This window comes from Canis lupus, chromosome 32 (assembly GCF_048164855.1).
Source record: "Canis lupus baileyi chromosome 32, mCanLup2.hap1, whole genome shotgun sequence".
Taxonomy (NCBI): domain Eukaryota; kingdom Metazoa; phylum Chordata; class Mammalia; order Carnivora; family Canidae; genus Canis; species Canis lupus.
The window spans coordinates 6500044-6527012 of record NC_132869.1 but is presented as its reverse complement, the minus strand read 5'-3'; the positions used below and the strand labels follow the sequence as shown (position 1 = coordinate 6527012).

Genomic DNA, 26969 nt, shown 5'->3' with positions numbered 1-26969 from the left:
CACCAACACGTAACAGGTGCAGGGCCTTGCTTGGCTCTAGCTTTTCCTCCTGCCTGGGGCGCAGCCTAGTCGCCCACAGCTAACTGTCCTCTTTTAGGTTGGCTGATTCCCACCTTCCCAGCAGGTCCTAGCTTGCCTTTCCCCCTACTCCGAGTCCTCCCCACTTCCTGAATGCTTTCCGTCTCTACTTCGTTTTTCATGCCACTTATCCCTTTTCTAACGTCCCGAAGAACTTCTCTTTTAACCCGCATGTTGTCTGCTCTACCCACCCGACGTAGGCGCCAGGAGGATGGGGATCCCCGTTTTATTCACGGATGTGTCCCAGAGCCCAGTCAGCGCCTGGTGCAGGAGAGGCCTCCAACAAAGGCCCAGCGCGTCACTGGAGGCTGGCGTTTCCTTCTGCAAGGCCAGTGTCCTCCGAGGGGCCTTCTTCGGCTTCCCGGCTTCCCGGCTGCCGCACCACGCGTAAGGCCCAAATCGGAGGGAGCTTCGCGGCCAGGCGGCTAGGTCCAGGCTGCGGTCTGCCGCACGGAAGCCAGTAAGGTCAAACCAAACAAACGAGACACTACAGGTGCCGTGAGTTTCCTGCAGGTGGCCCTGGAAGGAAAGGCCAACTTCTTGTCCCCCTGCAGGTTCAAAGGGCTTCGGTGTGAGCGCGCGTAAGGCGGGACGTTCTCCTCCCGGGGCAGGGGCAGGGGCAGGGGCAGGGGCAGGGGCAGACGCCGCCGCCGCCGCCGCCCGTGCCCCTCCCCGGGCGGCTTCAGGGCCCCCACTTAGGTGGTCAGGCCGCGCCCAGGCAGCCTCCCCGGCCAGGCCAGGAGGTCGCCGTCGCAGGGACAAGACGGCGATGCGGAGCCGCGCCGCGCCCAGGAGGCCCGCAGGCGGCCGCGCGGGGGGCGGCGCGGGGCGGGGCGGCGCGGGGCGGGGCGGCGGACAGGCGGCGAGGCGGACAGGCGGCGAGGCGGCCGCCCGCGCGAGGCCCCGGGCGCGTCACGGCGGCGCGGCGACCACCCCGCGGCCCCGCCCCCGCCCCCGCCCCCGCCCGCGCCGCGCCGCGCCCGCCGCACGCACGCGCACTGCGCCCGGCATGAGGGTCGCTGCTCTGATCAGGTAACGCGGCGCCGCAGCGGCCTGCCTGCGCCCCTGCCCGCCTCCCGTCCTCTCCTGCTCGTCGGTGGCGGCTGCGGCCCCCGCTTTCGGCCGCGTGGATGAGCGACTGTGCGGGGCGGCGCGTCGGGGCCTGCGGGGACAGACGGGGTCGTGGGGCTGTCCCCCGCCGGGCGTGGCTCGCGGCCGGCCCCGCGCTCGCGCTCCTCCCCGCCGGCCCGGCCCCGCCTCTCGGGTTGTCGGGCCTCAGCCTCGGAGCCGGCCGGGCGGCGGCGGCGTCAAGGCCCGGTGCTGGCAGGGTCTCCTGCCCGAGCGCCGGTGGCACGACTCTGCCCCGGCTCGGGGTCGCGTTCTTAAAAAGTGTGCCGGGCAATGACGCTAGAGAGCCGCGGCTTCACTCCCCGCAGCCCCGCCCGTGGGTCCTTCCGTCGTTCTGCGCTGCCTCCGGGTCCACCTACTTCCCGCAGCTCTGAGTAGCCCCACCCCCCACTGGAGGCCGCCCCCCCCCCCCCCACCTGCGTCGGGGTTGCTTAGGACCAAGCTGTGTGGTGCCTTGGGGCTCAGTACAGGAAAGGGGTCTCTTCCCTCGGGATGGAGATGGGCTTGTATCCCTTTTAGCCTAAATCCAGTTGCATTTGCTACAGACAACTTTAAGTGCTTTTAGATTGGCCCTGGTCTATTCCGAAAGAAGGTTGAAGTCTCACAGTCCCCGTATTGGGGTGTCTAAAGTCAGTCCTCAGATAACCAAAGACAGGCTACTTTAAATGTTTCCACATGCAATCTGTAAAGTGAAGCAGAAGCAAATATGGTGACATTAAAAAGAATTTAGGCTGCAGTACTTGCACATTTATGTAATGAGATTTGGACCTGTATGGAGGATCTGAGATAGGCCACAGCCGTGTTTGCTTCCGAAAGCACGTTGGAGAGTCCGTGAACGTTTCTGTTCAGTGTCCTGGTGAATTGACACTGGCTGACCATAGTGGCCTAGTAAGAACTCTGGATGTGACATTCCAATGCCTTCTGCAGTGACTGGAATATTCCGATTTATTTTATTTCAGTACCATTTTTTGGACTCTGTAACGTCAAAATTGTTATTCAGTAAATTTCTTCTGTTTCTGACCCCTGTGGTCTTTATTTGATAAAATAGACAATAATAAAAAGTAGCCCAGGCAATAAGTAATTCACACCATACGCAATTTGCCAAAAGTCGAGCGGTTGAAGTAAGACACACCAGCTGAAGATTCAGATCTTTGAAGGAAGGATAGGAGATTGCTGTAGTCCATTATAGTGAATATTCAGTAATGTGCATATATTACTCATGATAAAAAAAGCAAGTCACTTAAAAATGGCAATGCTGGAAAATTCTTGCTGAACTGTAAGATCTGTATTAATGTTAGGAGACATGCTGTGAGTATGAATCTATAACAATTTTTAAATATGAATGTGAGTGCCTATATAATATATACATTTATATGAATATACTCTTGAATATATATGAATTTGAACTTAAATACAGTGAATCCACTTCTAATATATCTTGTGTGTGTACTAAAATGGGAGATGGAATATGTTTGTGTGCTTTAAAGAATAAGTGAAACCAAGATTCTCACATATCTCTAGCACAGAAATAACATTATTCTCCCTAATAACACAAAAGGTTGAATTATTCAATTTTATAGTTGAATGAGTCCTTGAAGATTAAACCATTCTCTAGTTTTATAATGAAGCATGTACCTAAGCACACTGAGTAACTTTGCATATTACACCAGAGTTGGGAACTAAAATTCCGATATTTTGTAGGACTTCTCACCCAACATATTGCTTATGTACTTCGTAATGTTCTGAGAGGTAAGTTGCTCAGCATTTCCCAAACCTTTTGTTCTTACAGTATTTGTTGGACAGTAGTGTTCCATAGAACACACTTTGGGAAATACAGTTTTAATACCATATTTGAAATTTTGACATATTTTCAAATGAATTATAAAGCTAAGTTCTGGTTGTGGATGTATACCCTTTAATCTTTAATATTCTAAAGAATTAGAGTAATGGTTGTATACTCTTTAAATATTCTAAATAGTCTAAAGAATTAGTTAATTTTTTATTTTTTTTTTTGTCCTGAGAAAATAGAGTGAAGTTCAAATAGGCGAAGTTGTGGAAGACATATTAAGGAAATATCAGAGTCTGAGGAAAGGGAGCATGATGTATAACTTCACTATGCCTCTTGCGGTCTCCCCACGAGAAGTTCTGGAATGACAGTTTCTGATTGGAATGTAGTAGAGGCAGATAAATGTCCGGAACTAAAGTAAAAGGCAAAAAGGGCCAGCTTCTGGCCCTTTCAGAAGAGACAAGCAGTCTCTTCTGAAAAGTTTCTTAGGCTGTGAATATGTCTGACCGTTGCCTGGAGGTACGTACACTTGCAGATTTTAGGTAAAGATTAGAAAGAATGGGACAGGAGGAGGAAACAGAGAGGCAATGATAAAATAAAGGAAGAAACATGTATAGAGAGAAGCAATAGAATTAAATTCCCAATTTAAATCAAAATAGAGGTTGCCCTTCAACCTTGTTATAGATGAACTTGGCATAAAGGTTGCCATTCAATCTTGTTATAGTTGAAACTACTTCTCTTGACTAAGTGATCTGGCCCTACCTTCAGTAGATTTGGTCCTAGAATTTAGAAGTTTCTTTCAGTCTGTTTATTAGCTCTAAGGCTCAAGCTTTATCCTGCCATCATATATATAGTGACGGCTGAAGTCCTGATGGGACTGATGTTTAACTTCATCAGTGTAATTCAGCATTTTGTTTTCTATCTGTGCAGAATGTGAACCCACCAAGTACATCAGATTTGTCATTAGATTGGATCTCAAATCTTTAATCTGGGCCTTTAAGTTGGTGATGGTAGCAAATTTTTAGATTTCTTCTAGTAGAACAGAAGAGTTGTTTTTCCTACTTTTCCATAGAGGATCTCATCTAAGGAATATATGCAATACTTGTTTAGCTAAAATTTAAAATTAGATATTTTTTTAAATTTTCAAAGCACTTTGTATATAAAGGAAAGCCACTATTATAAACCAAAGAGTTATCATATTTTGTTTGGAATGATCTTTGTTATAATGGCACATATCTCTTGTGAGTAGTGACCTTAGACATTCAGATTCATTTGCTCAGTTTGCTTAGGCTATGGAAATTATATGTGTTTTTTTTTTTATTTTAATTGTGTAACAGTCCCTCAAGTATTCTGAAAAATTGAACAGATATATTTTGATATCTAATGATTCTGTGTTTAATAATGGTCAGTAACCTGATATTTATGTTTTTATTTCTTTTTTAGTGGTGGGAAGGATAGCTGTTATAATATGATGCAATGCGTTGTTGCTGGGCATCAAATTGTTGCTTTAGCAAATCTGAGACCAGCTGAAAACCAGGGTAAGTGTATACCTTTATTGAGAAGTTCTCTAAATGGCTGGAATTCCAAGTTCATAATTGCGTTCTATTGTGTGCAACATGCAAAGATGTAAAGGGAGCTAATACATATTTAGCACCTAAGTAGATGTTAGGTTCTCTGCTGTTTTTGATTACATATCCTTTATTTTTCATAAGAACACCTGGAGATTTATGAGACAGGAACACTGAGAGTCATAGTTTTATAAATTTGTCCAAGGTAAATAGCTAGAACAAACTTGCAGAGATGAGACTTAAACCTTAAATCTCCTTACTTCAGAATGTAATGCTGTTCCTTCACAACACATTTCCAAGTGTTTTAACCAACATACACTAAATAAGATACAACTTTCTGGAGCTTGGAAAGTAAGACACGTATTCGTAAATGATCCATCTTTTGTGTAAGCTAAACATGTCAGACTTGAAAGAGGCATAAAGAAACACATTTCTGCTTTTTATTTGCTTGTCATAATAAGGACATCCACAAATAATCCTTAGACCTCATTTAAGCTATATTTTTCAGTTTTCTTCCCAGTGAAATTTTTTTTCATCAGAAATTTTTCGTCCCTGTCTCCTTGTCTGTGTCCAGGTTTCCTCTATAGATAAGGTCACAAGTCCTATTGGATCAAAAGTCCACCCTAAGAATCTCATTTTAACTAAGTACATCTGCAATGACCCTATTTTCAAATAAGATCACATTTTGAACTATGGAGGTTAGGATTCAACCTTCAACAATTTATTTTTTCAGATCTGATTGACACATAGCATTGTATTAGTTTCAGCTGTACAACATAATGATTTGGTATCTGTATATATTGTGAAATGATTACCACAATAAGTTTAGTTAACATCTATCACCACACCTGGCCATACTTTCCCCCCCGTCCCCCCAATTAGAATTAAAAAAAAAATCACCAATTTGCATTTTATATTCTTCTATTATACCCATATAACTATAGATATTAACTATGTTAAGGTATAATAGGGAGAAATTAATACTTGTCTTGCCTTGATTTAATACTGCTTCTCCACATGGCTTTTTTAGTAAGATCTTTTTATCATCCCCCTTTACTCAGCTTTTTTCAAGACTGTGCTTTTGCTCTATTGTTATTTTAGGATGAATTAAATGAGTAGTATATGTGAAAACACTAATTAGAGTTTCTGGCATGAAGTAAGTAAGCATCCAGTAAATTTAGTTGAATCTGAATTTAGTGCTAAATATGTCCGTCCGTCCCTTCCTCCCTCCCTCCCTCCCTCCCTCCCTCCCTCCCTCCCTCCCTCCCTTCCTTCCTTCCTTCCTTCCTTCCTTCCTTCCTCAGGGCTGCCAGTCTGTTGAATTTTGTTTGTATATCATTTAACAGTTATTGTCTATTTATTTTGTCTTTGATTTTTATCCCCAAATAGATTGCTTATAAGATTCTTGAGAAGAAGGTCATATCTTGTATGTTTCTTTAATTGTTCCTCAGGACTTGGAACAGCTCTTTGCCTCTAAGAGGCATTCACTCAGTTACTGGTGGACAGATGAATGATGAACTAACTAGAGTTAGGCCTGGAAGAGTGAGTAGTTATTTCAGCCAGAGATTTGAATTTTCTTTGCTTCATAATTAGGATCTATGTAATGCCAGAATTGAAGTGGGAAGATAGAGATTAGAAATGTTTTATAGGAAGAAATAGAAAACAGGTCTTCTAGGGGGTTAGGGGTAAACATACACTCTAGGACTTTGCACTAGGATTTCAGTGATAAATAAAAATAGCATTTTAGAAATGAGGTGTTTGGAAAATGACCTCCTTTTTCTGACTTTAAATAAATAGAAAACTCCTTGATTATGGGTGTGTGGGAACTATCCCATAACTACTATATTATTAAAATAAAAAAAGCAGAATTTTATTACTGGTTTATGTTCTGTTGCAAAAAGAAAAAAAATTTTCTTTTTTCTTGTAGCTTATCAGGCAAGTGGGTTTTTTAATCTTTTTATCTGGGAGGTCTTGGTACTTAAAAGGCATAAGTTTATATAATATATAATCATACAGTGATATAATTTCCCTCCCTGGAATTTTGATCTTGTCTTAAGCTTTTCTACTTGAATTATTACAGTTACTTTGTACTGAATCATTAATGTATAATCTTCCACGTACTCATGGTTCATTGGCAGGGTGGGTAAAATGATAAGCAAAGTGTATCTCTAAATTATATCTCAGAATGGTATGGAGACATTTACTTAGAATACTATTAATGAGAAAAAAAATCAATAGTAAATGGAATTAAAATATTATGAAGTAAAAGCTGGAAAATCAACTGAAACTATAGTAATTGTAGTGAAAAACAATGGATGGTTGTGGGTTGGTAGATGGAGAGGGTTTAGCTAATCTTGATTTAAAGTCAGCAGGAAGTTGGGTGATTATTGACTGTTTCATTGATTGACTTCTTTCCCACCCATACATGTTGTAAAAGGAACCTTAATGACTAATGACTGGTAGAGAGGACTCCAGTATAAAATTGGTTAGTGAATTCATGGCACTAGGTTTTCAGTGGGTAGTTTGGAAAGGAATTTATTCCCAACTCTGGGGATAATGTGAACTTGACATAAAATTCATAAACCATCTCTTTAAATTTGTTCTAAGAACTTTTGTGGCATGTTAATTGAGGTGCTTCAGGCAACAGTGGAGCCTTTGGTTTTATTTGATGTCATACCATTGTTGCAATGTAAGTTCCATTAATACAAGTTACATTGTGGTTAGGACTAAATGGAGCCTTAAAGGAAGATTGTTTTCTAGGTGTTTGAAGTCAGTAATATACTACTGCTGTTGTTGTTTTTTTAAAGTCTTATTTATCCGAGAGAGAGAGAATGAGAGAGAGAGACTGAGAGCACGTGAGTGAGGGGAGTGGCAGGGAGAGGGAGAGAGAGAATCCCAAGCAGACACCCCACTGAGGTGTGGAGCCTGACAGGGCCTTGAGACCTGACAGGAGCTGAAATCAAGAGTCTGATGATCAACTGACTGAGCCACCCAAGCACCCCAGTCACTAAAATGTTTAATTGTGCTAAAGGAACTTCTCAAGAAGTTTCTTGCTGAGCAGCTCAATTCTTTAAATAGATTAATTCAGTTGTATCAATATTCTGTAAAACTGATACATTTAATTAAAGATCCAGTGTAAATCTGAGGTAAAGATAAGCTGAAAAGTTATTAGATGACTTTGGCTATATCTCTACTTCCTCCTGTGACCAGGAGTAGACAGATATGTAGTAATAATGTGAGTATGTGGAAGCCAGTCTGCTGTGTGCATCGGGTTCAGAGCTGGTGGGCTAAAATGTGATGGCATATAGTGATGGTTTTGATTACTAAAGGGCTTTTAAAATAGCAGTTTTTCATCCATTTTTATGCGTTATTCTTCATACCTTCACTGGATATTCTTGGCATATATGCATCCATACATGTATCCAGACATATATGTCAAACAAATTGTCTTTTTTTTTGTTTTAGTATTCTTTTTTTAACTTACTAACATATTATGAACATCTTCTGTGTCATTAAGCATTATCCCATCACAGCATTTCCTAGATATTTTCTTTGAAACAAATACCTGACGGCTGTCTAGCTTTTTCAACACCATTTTTTGAAGAGACTGTCCTTTCCCCAATGTATATTCTTGGCTTCTTTGCAGTAAAGTAAGTGACCATAGATGTGTGGGTGTATTTGTGGGCTCACTATTCACTGATCTGTGTGTCTGTTTTTATGCCAGTACCATATTGTTTTGATTACTATAGCATTGTTGTATAGTTTGATATCAAGGAGCATGATACCTCCTTGTTTGTTCTTCTTTCTCAAGGTTGGTTTGGCCATTCAGGATCTTTTGTGGTTCCATATAAATTTTTTTTAAGATTTTATTTATTTATTAATGACAGAGAGATAGAGAGAGGCAGAGACACAGGCAGAGGGAGAAGCAGGCTCCATGCAGGGAGCCCGATGTGGGACTCGATCCAGGGTCTCCAGGATCACACCCCGGGCCAAAGGTGGCGCTAAACCACTGGGCCACCAGGGCTGCCCCCATATAAATTTTTTAATTATTTGGTCTAGTTCTGTGAAAAATGTCATGGGAATTTTGATAGGGATTGCATTGAATCTATAGATTGCTTTGGGTAGTATGGACATCTTAACTATGTTAATTCTTCCAGCCCATGAGCATGAAATATCTTTCCATTTATTTGTGTCCTCTTCAGTTTCTTTCACCAATATCTTTATAGTTTTCAGTGTGCAGGCCTTTCACCTCCTGGTTAGATTTATTCCTAGGTATTTTATTTTTGATGCAATTGTAAATGGAATTGTTTTCTTAATTTCTCTTTCAGGTGGCTTGTCATTAGTGTATAAAAATGTGACAGGTTTTTGTATACTCATTTTGTATCCTGCAACTTTTCTGAATTCATTCATTAGTTCTAATAGTTTTTTTTTTTTGCAGAGTCTGTAGGGTTTTATGTATGTAGTATCATGTCATCTGCAAATTGTGACAGTTTTACTTCTTCCTAATGTGGATTGTTGTTGTTGTTGTTCTTGCTTAATTGCTGTGACCATGGCTTCCAGTTCTGTGTTGAGTAAAAGTGATGAGAGTGGGGAGGCAACTGAGTGGCTCAGTTAGTTAAGCATCCAAGTCTTGATTTTGGCTTAGGTCATGATCTCATGGGTGGTGGGATCAAGCCCCGTGATGGGCCCTGTGTTCAGCATGAGTCTGCTTGAGATTTTCTGTCTCTGCCCCTTTCCCCACTCACACACACACAATGTCTCTCTCTCTCTCTCTCTCAAATAAATAACAACTTTTTATAAAAGTGATGAGAGTGGATGTCATTGTCTTATTCCAATCCTAGAGGAAAAGCTTTCAACTCCTTACCATTGAGTGTGATGTCAGCTGTTGTCTTGTCATATATAGCCTTTATTATGTTGAGGTACATTCCCTCTATATCCATTTTGCTGAGAAGTTTTATAGTAAATGGATGCCAGATCTTGTCAAACTTTTTTTTTTTTTTTGCATCTGTTGAGGTGATCATATGATTTTTATTCTTCATTTGTTCATATGATGCATCGTGTTAATTGATGTCCAGATATTGAACCATCTTACTACCCTGGAGTAAATCCCACTTGATCATAGCATATGTTCCTTTTAATGTATTGTTGAATTCATTTGGCTAATATTTTGTTGAAGATTTTTGCATCTATGTTCATTAGGGGTATTTGGCTTATTGTTTTTTGTTTTGTGCAATTTTACTATGGTTTGTTGTCAGGGTAAAGCTGGCCTTGTAAAATGAGCTTGGAAGTGTTCTTAAGTTTTTTGAAGAAATTTGAGAAGGATAAGTATAAAATCTTTTTTGAATGTTTGGTAGAATTTACTACCAAACATTTGGTCCTGGACTTTTGTTTGTGGGACATTTTTTATTCCTCATTCAATCTCCTTACCTATTTATCAGGGTCTTCAGATTTTCTATTTCTTCATGATTCAGTCTTGGAAGACTGTATGTTTCTAAAAATTTATCCATTTCTTCTACATTGCCCAATTTGTTGGCATATAATTGTGCTTAGTAACTCTTATGATTCTTTGTATTTCTGTGACATCAGTTGTAACATGTCTTCTTTCATTTCTGATTTTATTTATAAGAAGACCTCTTATTTTGTTGCTGAATCTAGCTAAAGTTTTGTCAGTTTTGTTTACCTTTTCCAAGATAATTTCATTGATCTTCTCTTTTGTCTTATTAGTCTATATTTCATTTATTTACGCTCTACTCTTTATTGTTTCCTTATTTCTACTAACTTTGGCCTTTGTTTATTCTTTTTCTAGTTCTTTAGATGTTAAGTTAGGTAGTCTATTTGAGATCTGTCTTGTTCTTGAGGTAGGCCTGTATTGCTATGAACTACCCTCTACTAGCTGCTTTTGCTGCATCTCATAGATGTTGGATTGTTATTGTTGTATTTCCATTTTTATTTGTCTCAAGGTATTTTTTGACTTATCCCTTTGACATCTTTATTGACCCATTAGTACAGTAATATGTTGTTTAATCTCCACGTACTTGTGATTTTTCCAGTTTTCTTTTTGTAATCGATTTCTCGTTTTCATACCATTGTAGTCAGAGAAGATGCTTGATATTATTTCAGACTTGTTAAATTTATTGAGATTTTTTGTAGTCTAACATGTGATCTATCCTGGAGAATGTTCCATATGTACTTGAGAAGAATGTGTGTATTCTGCTTTTGGATGGGATGCTCTGTATGAATCTATCAAATCCATCTTGTCTGTTGTGTCATTTAAGGCTGATGCTTCCTTGTTGATTTTTCTCTGTGGATAATCTATTTATTGTTATAAGTGGAGGTATTAAAGTTCTCCACCATTATTGTATTGCTGTTAATTTCTCCTTTTGGTCTGGTAATATTTGATCTGGTAGTATTTAGGTATTTAGGTGCTTCTGTTGGTACATAAATATTTACAAATTTTCTATCATCTTTTTGGATTGACACTTTAATCATTGTATGATGTTCATTGTCTTTTGTTATAGTCTTTGTTTTAAAGTCTGTTTTGTCAGATACAAGTATAGCAGTACCACTTTTCTTTATGTTTCCATTTGTATGGAATATCTTTTCTATCACTTTACTTTCAGTCTTTGTGTGTCCTAAGATCTAAAGTTAGTCTCTTTTAGGCAACATATAGATGAATCTTGTGTTTTTTTATTTTTTTTTAGATTTTATTTATTTATTCATGAGAGAGAGAGAGAGAGAGAGAGAGGCAGAGACACAGGCAGAGAGAGAAGCAGGCTCCATGCAGGGAGCCCAACGTGGGACTCGATACTGGGTCCCCAGGATCATGCCCTGCGCTGAAGGTGATGCTAAACTGCTGAGCCACCCGGGCTGCCCTATATTTTTTTAATCCATTCAGTCATACTGGGTCTTTTGATTATACAATGTGGTCCATTTACATTTAAAGTAATTATTGATAGGTATATGACTTATTGTCATTTTGTTAAGTTTCCTATCTTTTTGTAGTTTCTCTCTGTTACTTTTTTCTTTTCTTGCTGTTTTCCAGTCTGGTTTAATGCCTTTTTTTAGTGTTATGTTTATTTCTTTCTTACTATCTTTTGTGTACCTATTGTAGGTTTTGGTTTTGGGTTGCCATGAGGTTCATATATACATAATAGTCTATATATAGCAGTCTGTTTTAAGTTGATAGCAACTTTGAGTATATTCTAAAAGCTACATTCCCTCCCCCACATTTTATGTTTTTAATATTATATTGTAGATCTTTTAATTTTGTATATCCCTTAATTGACTAATGTAATTACAGTTAATTTTTCTACTTTTGCTCTTTAACCTTTAAACTGATCTTCTAAGTGGTTAATTCACTACCTTTACTACATATTTGCCTTAACCCATTAGATTTTTACTTCCATATGTTTTCTAGTTATTAGATAGTACCTTTTCTTTATACTCTAAAGAAATCCCTTTAAAATTTCTTGTAAGGCCAGCTTAGTGGTGGTAAACTCCTTTAGTTTTTCTTGTCTGAAAGACTCATTATCTTTCCTTCAGTTCTGTGATAATTTTGCTAGGTAGATTATTCTTGGTTGGAAGGTTTTTTTCCCTCTTTCAGCACTTTGTGTATATTATAATACTCTCTATTGGCCTGCAAAGTTTCTGCTAAAAATCAGCTGATAGTTCCCTTGTATGTAACTAGTTGTTTTTTTTCCTTGATGCTTTTAATGTTCTTTATCTTTACCTTTTGATATTTTAATTATTTTATGTCTTGGCACAGATATATTTGGGTTCATCTTATTTGGAACTCTCTTTGATTTCTGAACTTCAAAGTCTATTTCTTCAGGTTATGGAAGTTTTCAGCCATTATTTCTTCAATAAGTTTTGTCTCTTCTACTTCTAAGACCTCAGTAATGGCAATATTACCCTACATGTTGTCTCCTAAGTCATTTTTGCTCCTTAATTAATATTTATTTATTTATTTATTTATTTATTTGCTGCTTTTTTTTGGTGAGTTCAAATGCTTTGTCTTCCAGCCCACTGATTCCTTGTTCTACGTCTAGTCTGCTAATTGAACCCTTGTAGCGTATTTTTCAATTCAGATATTGTATTCTTCAGTTCTGTGACTTTTCTTTGGTACTTTCTTAATATTTTCTGCCTCATTGTTGAAGTTTCATTGTGCTCATCCATTCTTCTTTTACGTGCAGTGAACATCTTTATGAATACTACTTTGGACTCTTTATCAGGTAAATTATTTAACTCTGTTAATATGTTTTTCTGATGTTTTTTTCTTGTTCTTTCATTTGGAACCTATATCTCTGTTTCCTTATTTTGCCTTACTGTATGTGTTTGTTTCTGTGTATTTGATGAAACAGCGACCTCTTCAGTCTTGAAGGAGTGGCCTCTGTAGGAGATGAACCTTGTTGTTCAACTTTGTCCTAGCTCTTGTTTGTCTTTTGAACTTTTGTTCGTCTTTTGAACTTTGCCATAGCTCTTGCTCATCTTTTGAACTTTTGTGACTAAGTAGACTGATTTATTTTTGATAAGTCTCCATTGTTGAAAGTGTGCCAAGACCTGTCAGTGTTTCACATGGAGTGATTTAAGTCAAGACCTAGTTTCAAATAATTGAAAACCAGGTCCTCAGCAGCTTTTAAATATGCAAATGTATACATTTCTGTGGGACCACAGATGTAAAGTCTGCTGCCAGACTAGACAATCTGGAGGTATCTCCTGGGAAACAGTTACAAAAAGCAGGGTTTTGACAAGTGTATAATCTTCTTTCTGGGAGGTACAAGTGAGTTATGACCAGGCCATAGGAGAGCTCATACAGGAAATCTTTCTGCCTGTAGTCCTTGAGAGCACCTCTGTCATCTCTAGGTATGTGACTAACATGAAGCCTGTCCCTCAGGTTGAAGCTCCAGGACAAGTAGATGGGCCTTTTTCATAGGCAGACTTAGGATAAGTTTTAGTCTGCTCCCTGTGTGTTGCTGTGGATAGCCTGTGCAGAACCATCTTTCTCATTTTTATAGTCCTATAGGGCCCAGAAACAGAAGCCCATCTGGCCATCAGGTTCAGGTGATCAAGGGGTGTACCTTTTGTGGACTGTGCTTGGTGGCCAGCTTTAGTGGGGCTGTAGGAGAATGCCAAAGGTGAGCTGTTCATGTTTTTAGTGATGCAGGGGAAGAGTGCTGGATGCAAAGCTTTAGCAAGATGTGGGAGGAGCACTGGGGTGGGATATGCCCGCAGCTTTGGCAATGCAGGAAGAGTGTTGGAGATAGCTGGGAAAGAGCCCTGAGGGAGGGGCTTGCCCATTACTTTACCCATGTTGGTGAAAGTATTGGGGGCCAGACACCTGCTCTTGCCACCAGTACTTGCAAGGTAGAGAAATGGGGAGTGGGAAAATAGTGTTCACTATTTCCAAAGAAAGTCCTAACTTGTCCTAAATTGTCGCTGCCCCCTTTAGTAAACACTTTTCCGTTAGCAGATGAGTCTTCACATATAATCCAGTCATTTCTCAAACTGCTGCCTTTGTGCTGGTTCCTGGGAGGAGTGAGTCATTGTGCAAGGTTCTCAAAAGGGGTATCTCAAATCCCTGTAGTCACCCAGTCCTTCTGGGTCTATGGCCCATTGGTTTTCAAAGCCAGATGTTTTGGGGCCTTGTCTTTCCAGTGCAGGTCCTACAGGGTTGGGATGTCAGCTAGTATATACCCCTCACTTCTCAGGGAGAGGCTTCAGTATTGTGAGATCCTTCCCTGTTGTAGGTCACGCTGGGGTCTGAGGTGAGATCGGGTCACTGCTTCTGCTACCCACCTTGATGTGGCCCTTTTATACCTTGTCATGAAGGGAGCTATGCAGCTAGAAATTCAACAGGAATTATTCCATATGTAATGTAGTTTTAGTATGTCTGAGGAAGGAGGTGAGGTTAGGGTCTTCTTATGCAGCCATTTGGACTGCCTCATAATTTATATATTTTTATATGTCTTATTGAAATACTGAATATAAAATATATCAAGAGCATGTAATTTATTTTTATAAATATTTGTCACTTGTTAACCAAGTAGCTATTAAGAAAGGTTTTTATCTACAACTGTAGATGACTTTGTACATAACCTTGAATGATTTGAGAAACACTTATGTAATAAAATCTTTAATTGAATAAACTAATCAAAATTTATTGGCTATATTATTCTCTTTAAACATTTATTGTATATAGTTTTAAAAATTTATATATATTTGTAATTAGCAGTAGAGAGATGACTAGAGCTGATGTGAACTGGATGTAGTTATGGACAAATATGCAACTCTTCCATTTTATTTCACTTCATAAATGCAGAGAGGTATAGTGTAGTGAGTCTCTAAGCAATAAAACTCAGATGGACTTTCAAATCCCCTTTCTTTTTCACTCTTGTTTTACTGATTATTTCCATTTTCATTGTTGCAGTGGGGTCAGATGAACTGGATAGCTACATGTATCAGACAGTGGGTCATCATGCCATTGATTTGTATGCAGAAGCGATGGCTCTTCCCCTCTATCGCCACACCATAAGAGGAAGGAGTGTGGATACAGGAAGAGTGTACACAAAATGTGAAGGTGATGAGGTTGAAGATCTCTATGAGCTTTTGAAACTTGTTAAGGTATGCCTGGTAACCAATTACATTAAAACTGAATTATTAGAAATAATTAATTAACTACTGTTAGTAGCCTGACTATTCTTTGAAAAGGTATTTTGTCTTTTTGGATAGAAAAGAAAACTTACTATGCCTTTATATTAAGTACAATTTAAAAATAAAACTTTTGGTATAGTTTGGCATTCAGGATTGTCAAATGATATTTAATTAAGTTTTTCTTAGGATTTTGAAACTGATGACCTTTTAATCATTTACTTAATTTATTTATTTATTAGCAAATAGTTATTGAATGCCTACTATGTGCTTGGTATATATAGTTCTAGGCACTGGAGATAGGGCAATGAACAGATCAGACAAAGCTTTGTTCTGCTGGAACTTATTTTCCAGTGGAAGTAGACAGAAAATAGACAAGCAAATCATATGCTTGGTGGTGAAGAGTGCTATGGAAGAAGAATGAAATAGTCAAGATGATAAGGAGTAATGACAAGGGATGGTCATACAAGACCTTTCTTATATGGTGAAATTTAAATAGACCTAATGAAAGTAAGAGACTGAGCTTTGCTTAAATCTAGTAAGAGAGGTCTAAATTAAATACTTAAGTCCCCGTACATAAGAGTTTAAGAGCCCTTGTTTATTCATTGTTAATTTTTCTAAAGAGAAAATATAGGAGAGAAAGTCAAGGACTCATATATCTAATAGATACTATATTTAATACATGTTAATTTTTATTTTATTCTAAGCCATTATCTTTTCATTCTCATTGATATGATAGTTAACTATTTGAATATATTCTGTATTCTTCTTAATATTAATTTTTTTCATTCAGGTATAGTCAACTCATACAAGGCATATCTAATAAAATAGAGAATTTAAGCTGATATTTCCTGCTTGTCTTAGCATATTCTCACAAAGGAGAGGAAGATTTCTGTCCCTTCTATCAAAGGACATTGAATTTCATTTTCTCATTCTTCAGAGAAGTTCAGCTTTTCAAAAGTTATGTTATGAACTATTGTCATGAAAATTTGCTGGTCTCAAATGGCTACTCCGGTGTTAAACTTTAAATTTGATGCTGATCACAGCTTAACCAATTAAGGATTTGGATTAATAAAAACATATGAAGCACTTCAATTTTAAAGTTTGCTTGATTAAAACATTTCTCATTTTGTATTTCAGAACATTTTCATTTTTTATTTACCCTTTAAAAAAGAAACTGGTAGAGAAGACTTTTGGAATGATGCCATAAATTACTGTTTAGTTATGGATAGCATAAGAAGTAGATATTTTTCAAAGGATATTGCAGAGACGCATTTCTTTGCTGTGGGAAGATACATACTAATAACTATTTTGATTATCAAATAAGAGGGAAAGGCATAAAAGTTTCACTTTAAATGGTCCTCTCTCTCTGCAAATAAGATCTTGACATTGTTGACTTTAAGGTGTGAAATACTGAGTGCAAAGTCTGCATTTTTAAAATTTCTTTTTCAGGGTTCAAAGAAATTGGGTACTAAATTTTTAGCATAAACTGATATTACAAAATGGTGGGACTCACATGAGAAATAATTGGATTGTTTAAAAATCACTGATAACTGATAACTTTGGAAAAGCTATGTGATAATAACAGCCTTCCAAGAAAGGGAGAGATAATAAATTACTGATCAATTTAATTAAAAATGGGCAGATTAGTAGTAATTAAGAAGAAATTTCCCTTTCGATCCATGCTGTCTTTGGAGAAATGGATGCTTTGCCATTATCTTTATAGTAACCATCAGTTATGACATAAATTAATGCTAATGTTAAATCTTGACAACTGCTTTGGAAGTTCGTACATGATAATTATAACTATAGTTGAAAGAGATGTTATCAAGTTGTCGGGACTAAATAGTTCCTTCTTTTTCTGTACAGAAATATTAATTTTACTATAGAGTATTTTAAGGACATAAATATTGGAAATATATTGCTTTTATGGAAGAGATTGTATAACCAGGCTTTTATATTTTATAGTTAGACCATTTATGAAACACTGGTGTAAAGATTCCAATAGAGGTTTTACATATTCTAACGAACAATTGAATAATTATGGAAAAAAATGAATCTAGAAGAGCTATAATTCTTCAAGTTAGTGCTCACTCATTCTAAGAAAAAGATGGAATTGAATTTTTTAGTCCTTTGAATATTAATGAGCATTGGAAACATTTAGAGTCATTTTCATTATAAACATTGATTTATAACAGAATGCGATTTTGTGACTTTTATATGTAAGTCAGTCTTCTGTTTTTGTATCTCTTTTCTCCAGAATATTACTGCAAATTTTTGAGTAGGAGATGTTTCTTTTTGCCAAATTGACTAATTGCTGAAAAGAAGTAGCAATGATGTGGAAGTATTTATAAAATTTTATTTATTTTATTCATGAGAGACACAGAAAGAGAGAGAGGCAGAGACACAGGCAGAGGGAGAAGCAGGCTCCACACAGGGAGCCCGATACGGGACTCAATCCCGAGACTCCAGGATCACGTCTTGGGCTGAAGGCAGGCGCCAAACCGCTGAGCCACCCATCCTGTGAAAGAATATAGAGTTAAGTTTCCTAATTATTTTGTAGAAAGTTTGAAAACTAGCAGAAATGTAATAAGCCTTTGTCTCATAGATTACCAGGTGATTATGACAGGTAGATATGTATATCTCAAGGTTACAAGATAACCTGGTTTTCATATAGCTAGCCTTTTTTTTTTTTTTAATTCTTTAGAATTTATTTAATGTTAAAATGTCTCCATGATTTTCATCTGGATTAATTTGACATATAGATAACTTGGATTATTTCCTGGAAATACAGTAGTTTTCTAATTCTGTGTGTTTTCTTTTTTAGTCATGTAAGAAATGTAATAGTTCCTGAAGGATACATGTAAACACCATCATATCTCTGTAGAGAATATATTTAAGGATGAACATATTCATTCTTTTTCCAGTGGCTCGGAGGCACTTCTTACTGTTTCTGATATCTCCTTCTTTCTTGGTTATTCCCTCTTTTCAGTAGAGTCCATCTTTAAGAAAATGCCATAATGATAGTACTTTCAAATTCTTACATTTTGGAAATGTTCCTTTGTGCCCTCACATTTGATGGATACATTGGTTGAACTTAAAATTTTAGATCAAAAATAATTTTTCCTCAAACCATTGAAGATACTGCTTCAAGGTCTACCAGCATTTTGCTGATGAGAAATTTGATGCTGATGTGATTTTTGTTTTTTTTTAGCTGAGTCGTTTTTCCTCTCTGTTAACTTTTATGATTGTGTCTTTATGGTTGATGTACTGAAATGGCACAACAGTGCTTTGGATATTGACGGTTGCTTCTCCTGTATATCTTCTGAAGCTTTCTGTTGAGTTGGCAGCAGGTCCTTGTCCTCTTTTCCATTATGACGGTTCAGTGATGGTATTAATCCAGGTGAAAGCCATTCACAGCGTGGCATTCTCATGACTATAGTGATTGGATCAGGGATGGTTTTGTTAACCTATGTGTACCAAATAGAATGAAGCCTAGGATGAAGGATGGTTGGCACAAGATAAACACTTTCTCCAGTATTGAAGGATGTGTGGATGTAAGACCTAGAACTGCTATGGCTTTTTGTTTTTGGGTGGAAGAAAACTTGATGTCACATCTGACACAAAAAAATAGCAGGGCCAATCGAATTGCAGTTTGAGGATGGTTCTGTGAAATCCTCTTCCTTTGTTTGATAATTTGCTCCTCTGATTCTCTATGCCCTTTTTCTGGTATTCTCACACATCAGATGTGAGACCTAGATTGAATCTTCATGTCTCTCTTCTCACATTATTATCTAACCTTATGTTGTTTGTTGTATATTATGTGACATTCCCCCCCCCCTTTTTTTTTAAAGATTTTATTTATTTATTTATTTGGCAGAGAAAGTGAGAGACAGTGAGTATACAGAGGTGGAGTGACATAGGAAGAGGGAGAAGCAAGCTCCCTGCTGATCAGGGAGTGTGACATGGGACTCTGTCCTAGGACCCTGGGATCATGACCTGAGTTGAAAGCAGGCACTTAACTCACTGAGCCACACAGGCGCCCCTGTGACATTTCCTTTCAAATGCCCTACTTTCTTAGCAATCATACTTGTGGTATTCAGTAACTTGACTTGTTTTTTGATTGTTCCTTTTTTATAAAAGCTTATTTCTCTTTCTATAGATGTAATCTCTTTACATCCTTCTTAAAATACAAATTAGAGGTTTTAAACATTATCTTTTGTTTCCTAAAATATTGATGTTTTCTTTAGGGTCTTTTTTCTCTCATTTTTTTCTTTCATGTAGTGTTTTCTCAACTCTCTCAGATGCTTATTCATATCTAAGAATAAGGCAAGAGCAAAACTGACTGAACATTTTTGACTTTAAAGTTTTTTGGCCCCACACCTCACACTTGTTATACCTGGAACTCAGGATAATATAGCCTTATTTGTCTTCTTGGCTTTCTTCTCATCCATGCAGATAGTAGGTTACAGCTTCTTATGCTGATCTATCAGTCATTGTTCCTTCTTTATCTGCTGAATCAAGAAATTTATTGAAATCCTTTTGCCATTGATGTCTGCCCCTGCCTGCCCCACATTCTCTTTGTTTTCTAGAGGTCATACCTTGTTTTCATTATAATGGACTCTCTTCATCCAGAAATCTGTGTTCATTTTTTTCTAATAGAATTCATTTAATATTCTTCCCAAAGTTGAATATTCAGCTTAAGTTTTCTCTTTCTAATCCTTGCTACTTTTCTTCTCTCATATTCTTTATTCATTAGGCATTTTTATCTTGGTGCCAATGACCTTAAATTCCCTAATTGACACTTGTATTGTAATTTGAATACAACAATAAATGAATAATTGTCCTTTTTTTATTTTTTTATTTATTTATGATAGTCACACACAGAGAGAGAGAGAGGCAGAGACATAGGCAGAAGGAGAAGCAGGCTCCATGCACCGGGAGCCCGACGTGGGATTTGATCCCGGGTCTCCAGGATCGCGCCCTGGGCCAAAGGCAGGCGCCAAACCGCTGCGCCACCCAGGGATCCCCGAATAATTGTCTTTTTTAAAAAACAATGTTTACTGTTGATAAAAAGGTTTATAAATAAGCGACTGATTTTTTTTAAACTAAATTTTAACTTAATATTTTTGGAAAACATCAATTCCCATTTTACTTTGTATTGGTTAGATTTATTTTGATTACAAGAAATAGCCATATTCAAGCAGTTTTAAAGAAAAAGATAATTTTATTTGTTTACTTCTTAGGTAGTACATATTCTTTTTCTTGTTCATTTTTTAAAAGTTTTAATTCTAGTATAGTTAATATACAGTATTATGTTAGTTTCAGATACAATATAGTGATTCAACAATTCTATCAATATTCAGTGCTCATCATGATAAATGTACTCTTAATCTCCTTCACCTATTTCACCCATCCCCCCACCCACCTTCCCTCTCAACATCAGTTTGTTCCCTATAGTTAAAAGCTTGTTTCTCAGTTCTTCTCTTTTTTGCTCTGTTCATTTGTATTGTTTCTTAAATTCCAGATGTAAGTGAAATCATATGTTGTCTTTCTCTGATTGATTTATTTCACTTTGTATTATACTCTTTAGATCCATCCATGTTATTGCAAATGGCAAGATTCCATTCTTTTTTATGGCTGAATAATATTCCATTGAATATATGTACCATCTCTTCTTTATCCATTCATCTATCAATGGACACTTGAGCTGCTTCCATAATTTTACTATTGTGAATAATGCTACAGTAAACATAGGGGTGCATATATCTTTTCAAGTTAGTGTTTTTGTATTCTTTGGGTAAATATCCAGTAGTGGAATTATTGGATCATATGGTAATTCTATTTATAACTTTGTAAGGAACCTCTATACTGTTTTCCACAGTAGCTGCACTGGTTTGCATTCCTACCAACAGTGCACAAGGATTCCTTTAAGAAAAAGAGAATTTATTGACAATAACCTAAAGTTAAGTTTGGCTTCAAGGAAACTACATACAGGACACAAATTGTATAATCAAAATCTTTTTTCACCCTGTATGCATCTCTTTCCTCTATTTTCTTTGATTACATTCTCTGACTAGACAGTTATAGTCAGAAAATGGCTCCTGGTTGCAATCTTCCTGGTTCAAACCTAGTAGGAAAAGCTCCAGTCTTTTTAAATAACTCAAAGGAAAATCCCATTATATTTTATTGTCACTCAGTGGCCTAACTTGTATCATCCATGGGCCAGTTGTTGGGAGAAGATGATTTCATTTGACTGGATAGGTCTAGATCAAGTGCCATCCCTAGAGCAAGAGATGGAGTCATAATTTCTGGAACCACATTTTACTCTGGTTCTGTGAGAACAAAACCCACTGGGGGAAGGTGGATCTCCAAATACAAAGCAGGGTGTTGCTGGTAGAAGTGTGAACTGTTGTCAGGGAAGTAAAAAGCAGCAGGTTTCCTGAGAAATAAAATAGATTTCAGCTTCTTACAAACTTGAGCACTATCCTAAATGGTTCTTTGATTTCAGTATCTTGTTCCTTCTTTTCCTCCATCTCTTTTCTCCCTCTTTCCCTCTTTCAGAAATAATTGACCATTGGAACCACAACAGTGAGCTTATACTCTGGGATTTGTATTCAGTTGCTCATGATTTCTCTGCCATAATATTCTATAAGCATGATAAACTCAACAAGTTCATTTATTCATTTTCTTTTTGCACAAACTTGCTCCATTTCCTATATTTCCCTCTTAATTAAAATCATCCTTATTTACCCCATTACCCGAGTCTAACCTGGAGCCTCACTACTAGATTTTCACTTCTCTTTTCTCCCATGCCAACCACCACCATTAGATTTCTGGAATCTGTTGATATTACTTCTGTGACTTCTGACATATGACCCATTGATCTCATTCTCATCATTACTGGTTTTTCACCTGTACTGTTTGAGGGTCTCCTGACTTGTCAGCTTGCCTTCAGTTTTGCCTTGTGTACCATTTAGCCCTTCTACTATATTGTCACCAGCTGTTCTGCATACTTAACCTACTATTAAAACAAACTACAAACACATTAGCTTGACACAAAAGACTATAAGAAGAGACCCCTGCATTCCTACTTGTCTGATCCTGTCATTCCCACACAAGTGTCTGGGTTCAAGTTATAATGAACTAATTAGGAGATTGCTTTTCATATCTGAGTCTTTGCCTGTGCTTTTCCATACCCTTTCTCTGTTCTGCAGAACCTCTATCTCACCTCATACTCTTCTATGAAATCAGCACTAATTTATCTACCTCCTGTCTTTTCCATGTCTGCTTGTCTATACCTCCACTGTTTTTCTGAGGAAATTGCTAAGATTGCTTATGTGATTATTAACTCTTGCTAAACTGGGATACCCTCAAAGACATAGGCAGTACTCTTCATTTTTATGTCTCTGATATCCAGCAGTGTTTCTGGCAAATGGATAATTTTTGAAGGATTTTTGAACAAATAAGTCCAAACTTTAACAAACTATATTTTATATAATAATTTACCTAATTTAGGGGAGCCACAACACTGTTAGAAAATATGATGTAAAACCATTGGTAAATTCATTTTGTTCTTGTTTTTCCACTTAGAAGTTTAAATGGAATAGGTATCATCGTCAAACTTTGCAAAATAAGCTATGTTATCAGATTTGACAGTGTAACCACTAACTGTACCAAGAATAATTTCCAGCTGTAGAATATTTTAGAGAAATGCTGAGCAGACACTTTTTCAAATTATTTTTGATATCTGCATGTTAGAAAACATGCTTATTATGGTGGAAAATTACTATATGGATCTCTTTTCACTTTGGATCTGGTTAATAAACAACAACAGCAGCAGCAACAACAACAAACAACCTAGATGGTTGGGTTGCTTGAAGCGAATCCAAAGAGTTTGGAGTATGAGGAACATATAAGAAGGCCTTTAGATTTGCAGGGAGGACCCAGACATACTGCTAATTAAACAGACACATAGCCCTATACAGATTGCTCCTGGCTTTTCAGCATTGCACAGCTTGCCTCAAGCCCTGTCACAAACAGAAGAATTGGAATTAGCACAGACAAGTGTCATTTTAACTCCCAGGTGCAATTTTATTGAGGCTGTGTTATCACTGGTCCTTCAGACAATATAGTCAGGCATGCATGAGAAGGCATATGACGGAAGATCTGTCTGGAAATAAGATGCTGGATTATACTTGTCAATTATTATAGTTTGTAAACGTATCACATATCTAGAGTCTTCATCTATAGATTCCCTCTAAATCCTAGAACATGTAGTCACATGTCCCTCTTTGTAGCAAAATGATCATTCTGTCTACTCAGCCTTGGACTTTCTCCACTTGGTATAACTGATCGTGTGTGTATATTAAACATGCACATATATATTCTTTATTTTTTGCCTGATTCAGTGCCTCTGTATAAACTCACTAGTTGACTTTTATGTCCCTGTATTCCTTTCTTCTACAAACTATAGATTTCTATCTTAACATCTACTCCATATATTTTAAAGTGTGTATATTTCACTTGTCTTTCAAGCCTCTGGTGTCTGTGTCCTACTGAATTTTTGTCTTTTTTCTTGACTGTGTTACCATTTATCTTTAAAGAAATTTTTTGTAGATGTCTACTTTGGAGTTGTGTTGTTTAAGATGCTAGATGTATACTATAGTCTTTTACTTCATCTCTAAGACCTGTAAGCTACAGGTCTTTGTTAAATTCTCTATGAAATGACGAAGAACACGTTACCAAAATTTAAAACTTACTTTATTCGTTTATTGTTATCCTTACAGTTTTTTGTAGCACAGGACTTTATTGGTAGTCACACAATATGATAAATCTTAAATTGATCTTTTTACATGTACTGCCCCCACCTTTTTTTTTTTTTTTTTTTTTTTTTTTTTTTAAGAGAGAGCATGCACATATGCATCCAGGGGCAGAGAGGGGCAGTTGGAGAGACAGAAAGAGAATCTCATGTGGGGCTCAATCTCATGACCTGAACTGAAATCAAGAGTCAGATGCTTAACCAACTGAGCCACTCAGGCACCCTGTGACTTTCCCTTTTAAATTGAGAACATCTTCATTCATTTCTAGATCCTGAATCATACAATAGCCATAATAAGTAAAGATAATATCAATAAATATTTAGAGTTTTAAAAATTATTATTACTGGTAAGAGATGATTCAATGGAGTCCTTTTCTGTGACATGATACTGTGAGAAAAACTGAGTGAATCAAAAGGATGTGTTAATTGACCTTGACTTTTTCTGTTAACTTTTACTTGATGCTACTACAATTTATAGACTCTTTTATGTCTTTCAGTTTGAAAACATTAATTGGATACTTATAATATACCAGTAGTGTAAAGAGATGTATGAAACAGTCTCACCCTTCACAGAGCCTGAAGAGAGAAGACACATACACAAAGAAACTAATACAAAATAGAGTTGCCATTGGAGTATGAGATTTAAAGGACTATGGGGATTCAGAGGAGAAAAAAATTTTGTGTTGGGTCATCAGAATCACACTTGGGGGAATTACACGTGATATTCTTGAAGCTTGTTTGGATTTTGACAAAGGCAGGTTTGGGTGAATGGCTAAAAATGTTGCAAATTAGGGGCAGAGCTTAGCCAAAATCATAGAAGCAGGAAATTATGAGCTATATTAGGGAAATAGCAAGAAGTTCAATCGGCTAGAGCTCAGAGTTTAAGGAATAGTAGAAAATCAGTCTGCAAAGGTTGGTTGAAGCCAAAAAAGAATGTCTTAAATTTTAGGCCAAGGATTATTTATGCAGTAGAGAGCCCCTAAGGCGTTTTTTTTTTTTTTTTTTCTAAACTCAGTTTAATGTGTCATACCATTTTTTTCCTTTTAAATGAAAGAAACTAGAATAAAATAGAAGATATCAAAATGCATTGTACATAGTAAGGTTAATTATATTTTGTGAAATGTTCTTTCACAGGTGTGTATATGCATGCATATTATGTATATTCCAGGCTATTAAACAAATTTTTATGGTTAAACAAAGTTGAAAGCTACTATCCTAAAGGGCTTTGCAAAAGGAATGACATGGAATGGCACAGTTGAAGGAATTTCAAGGACATTGAGTTGAACCACTATAATGATGCAAGAAATGGATTAGAGAAGTAGAATTCTGGAGATGAGGGATTCAAGTTGAAAACTGAGATACTAGAGTAACTGAAAGGTTCTGAGTATCTGACCTGGGGGAGTAACAGTGGGAAAGGTCAAGAGAAGACATTGTACAGGTGGTTTCATAAGGCTTGATGGGACTAAGTAAAAAGATGGCATTTAAATAAAAGTGACAGGGAATATATAAAGCTATATATTACAAATATTCTGATATTAAATTTTATAGCACTGTATCTTTGTCATCTCTTTAATCTGGTATAGGATGGTATAGAAGATGCTTCATATCAAGCTGGGTTCATTTAATCAAGATTAACTGTTAATAAATGTTGGTCTTAACAACAGGCGTTGGCAAGTATTCAGAGGAAAAAGAACCCTCTTGTACTATTGGTGGGAATGCAAACCAGTACAGCCACAGTGGAAAACAATGTAGAGATTCCTTAAAAAGTTAAAAATAGAACTACCATATGATCTAGCAATTGCACTACTGGATATTTACCCAAAGAATACAAAAACACAAACTCAAAAAGGATACAGGCACCACTGCTTTATAGCAGCATTATTTACAATAGCCAAATTATAGAAGCAACCCAAATATCTATTGATTGACGAATGGATAAAGAAGAAGTGATGTACACACACACACACACACCACACACACACTGGAATATTATTCAACCATAAAAAATAAAATCTTGCCATTTGCAATAACACAAATGGAGCTAGATATACCAATCAGAGAAATGCTAAGCAAAATAAACCAATCAGAGAAAGACAAATACCTCATGATTTCACTCTTAGGTAGAATTTAAGAAATAAAGCAAATGAGCAAATGGAAAAAGAGAGAGATAAACCAAGAAGGAGATTCGTAACTATAGAGAACAAACTGATAGTTACCAGAGGGGAGAAGGGAGTGAGATGTTTGGGGAAATGTGTGAAATAGGTAGTTGATGGAGATTGAGGAATGCACTTTTCATGATGAGCACTGAGTGATTAAAATAGGAAAAAAATAATTAGTCTTGGTGGTTCTTTTAATTGTACATTTAATTTTTTTCATATTCTATGTAGTATATAACAACTAAAATATTTTATCCTTAGTTCTCAACTCTAAATAAAATCACCAAGTGTGAATTCACAAAAGGAAGCAAAATGTATGATATTATGAGTTTAACATAATAATGCATATAAGTGGGATTTAAATTATCATAATAATTGCATTGAATAATTACTGTTTTTTACCAGCAAATTATTGGTATTTACATGTGAAACATAGTATTTTTTTAGCTTTATTGATATAATTGACATATAATAACTTGTCTAAGTTTAAGGTGTACAACCGTTTGACTTGATACATTTAAAAATTGCAAAAATGATTATCACCTTAGCATTAGCCAACTAACACCTTCATTCTGTCACTTAATTGCCATTTCTTCTTTGTAGTGAGAACATTTAAGATCTACCTTTTTAGTAACTTTCAAGTATATAATACAGTATTATTAGCTGTAATCACTAGGCTGTATATTAGATCCCTAGAACTTGTTCATCTTAGTAACTGGAAATCTGTACCCTTTGATCAACATCTCATTTACCCTGCCCCCAGCCCTTGGTGATCACCATTCTAC

At 37.1% G+C, this 26969-nt stretch overlaps 1 protein-coding gene across 12 annotated transcripts in view; it reads left to right on the top strand.

The window, feature by feature from the left end:
- Window positions 1–1031: 1031 nt before the first annotated feature.
- DPH6 (diphthamine biosynthesis 6) overlaps window positions 1032–26969 on the top strand; it is a 195339-nt gene continuing 169401 nt past the window's right edge. For 3 of the 12 annotated variants that reach the window (XR_012022425.1, XM_072808441.1, XM_072808443.1), the window contains exons 1-3: window positions 1032–1110; window positions 4436–4530; window positions 14987–15180. Coding sequence is in view for 4 of the 12 variants with exons in the window: in XM_072808441.1 (XP_072664542.1) it covers window positions 1088–1110; window positions 4436–4530; window positions 14987–15180 (312 nt within the window). In the remaining 8 variants the exon portion in view is untranslated. Of the gene's footprint in view, window positions 1111–1345; window positions 1523–2907; window positions 3512–4435; window positions 4531–12752; window positions 12792–14986; window positions 15181–26969 lie in introns of those variants that run through there. The other 9 variants (XR_012022424.1, XM_072808440.1, XR_012022429.1 and 6 more) reach the window with 7 other exon arrangements.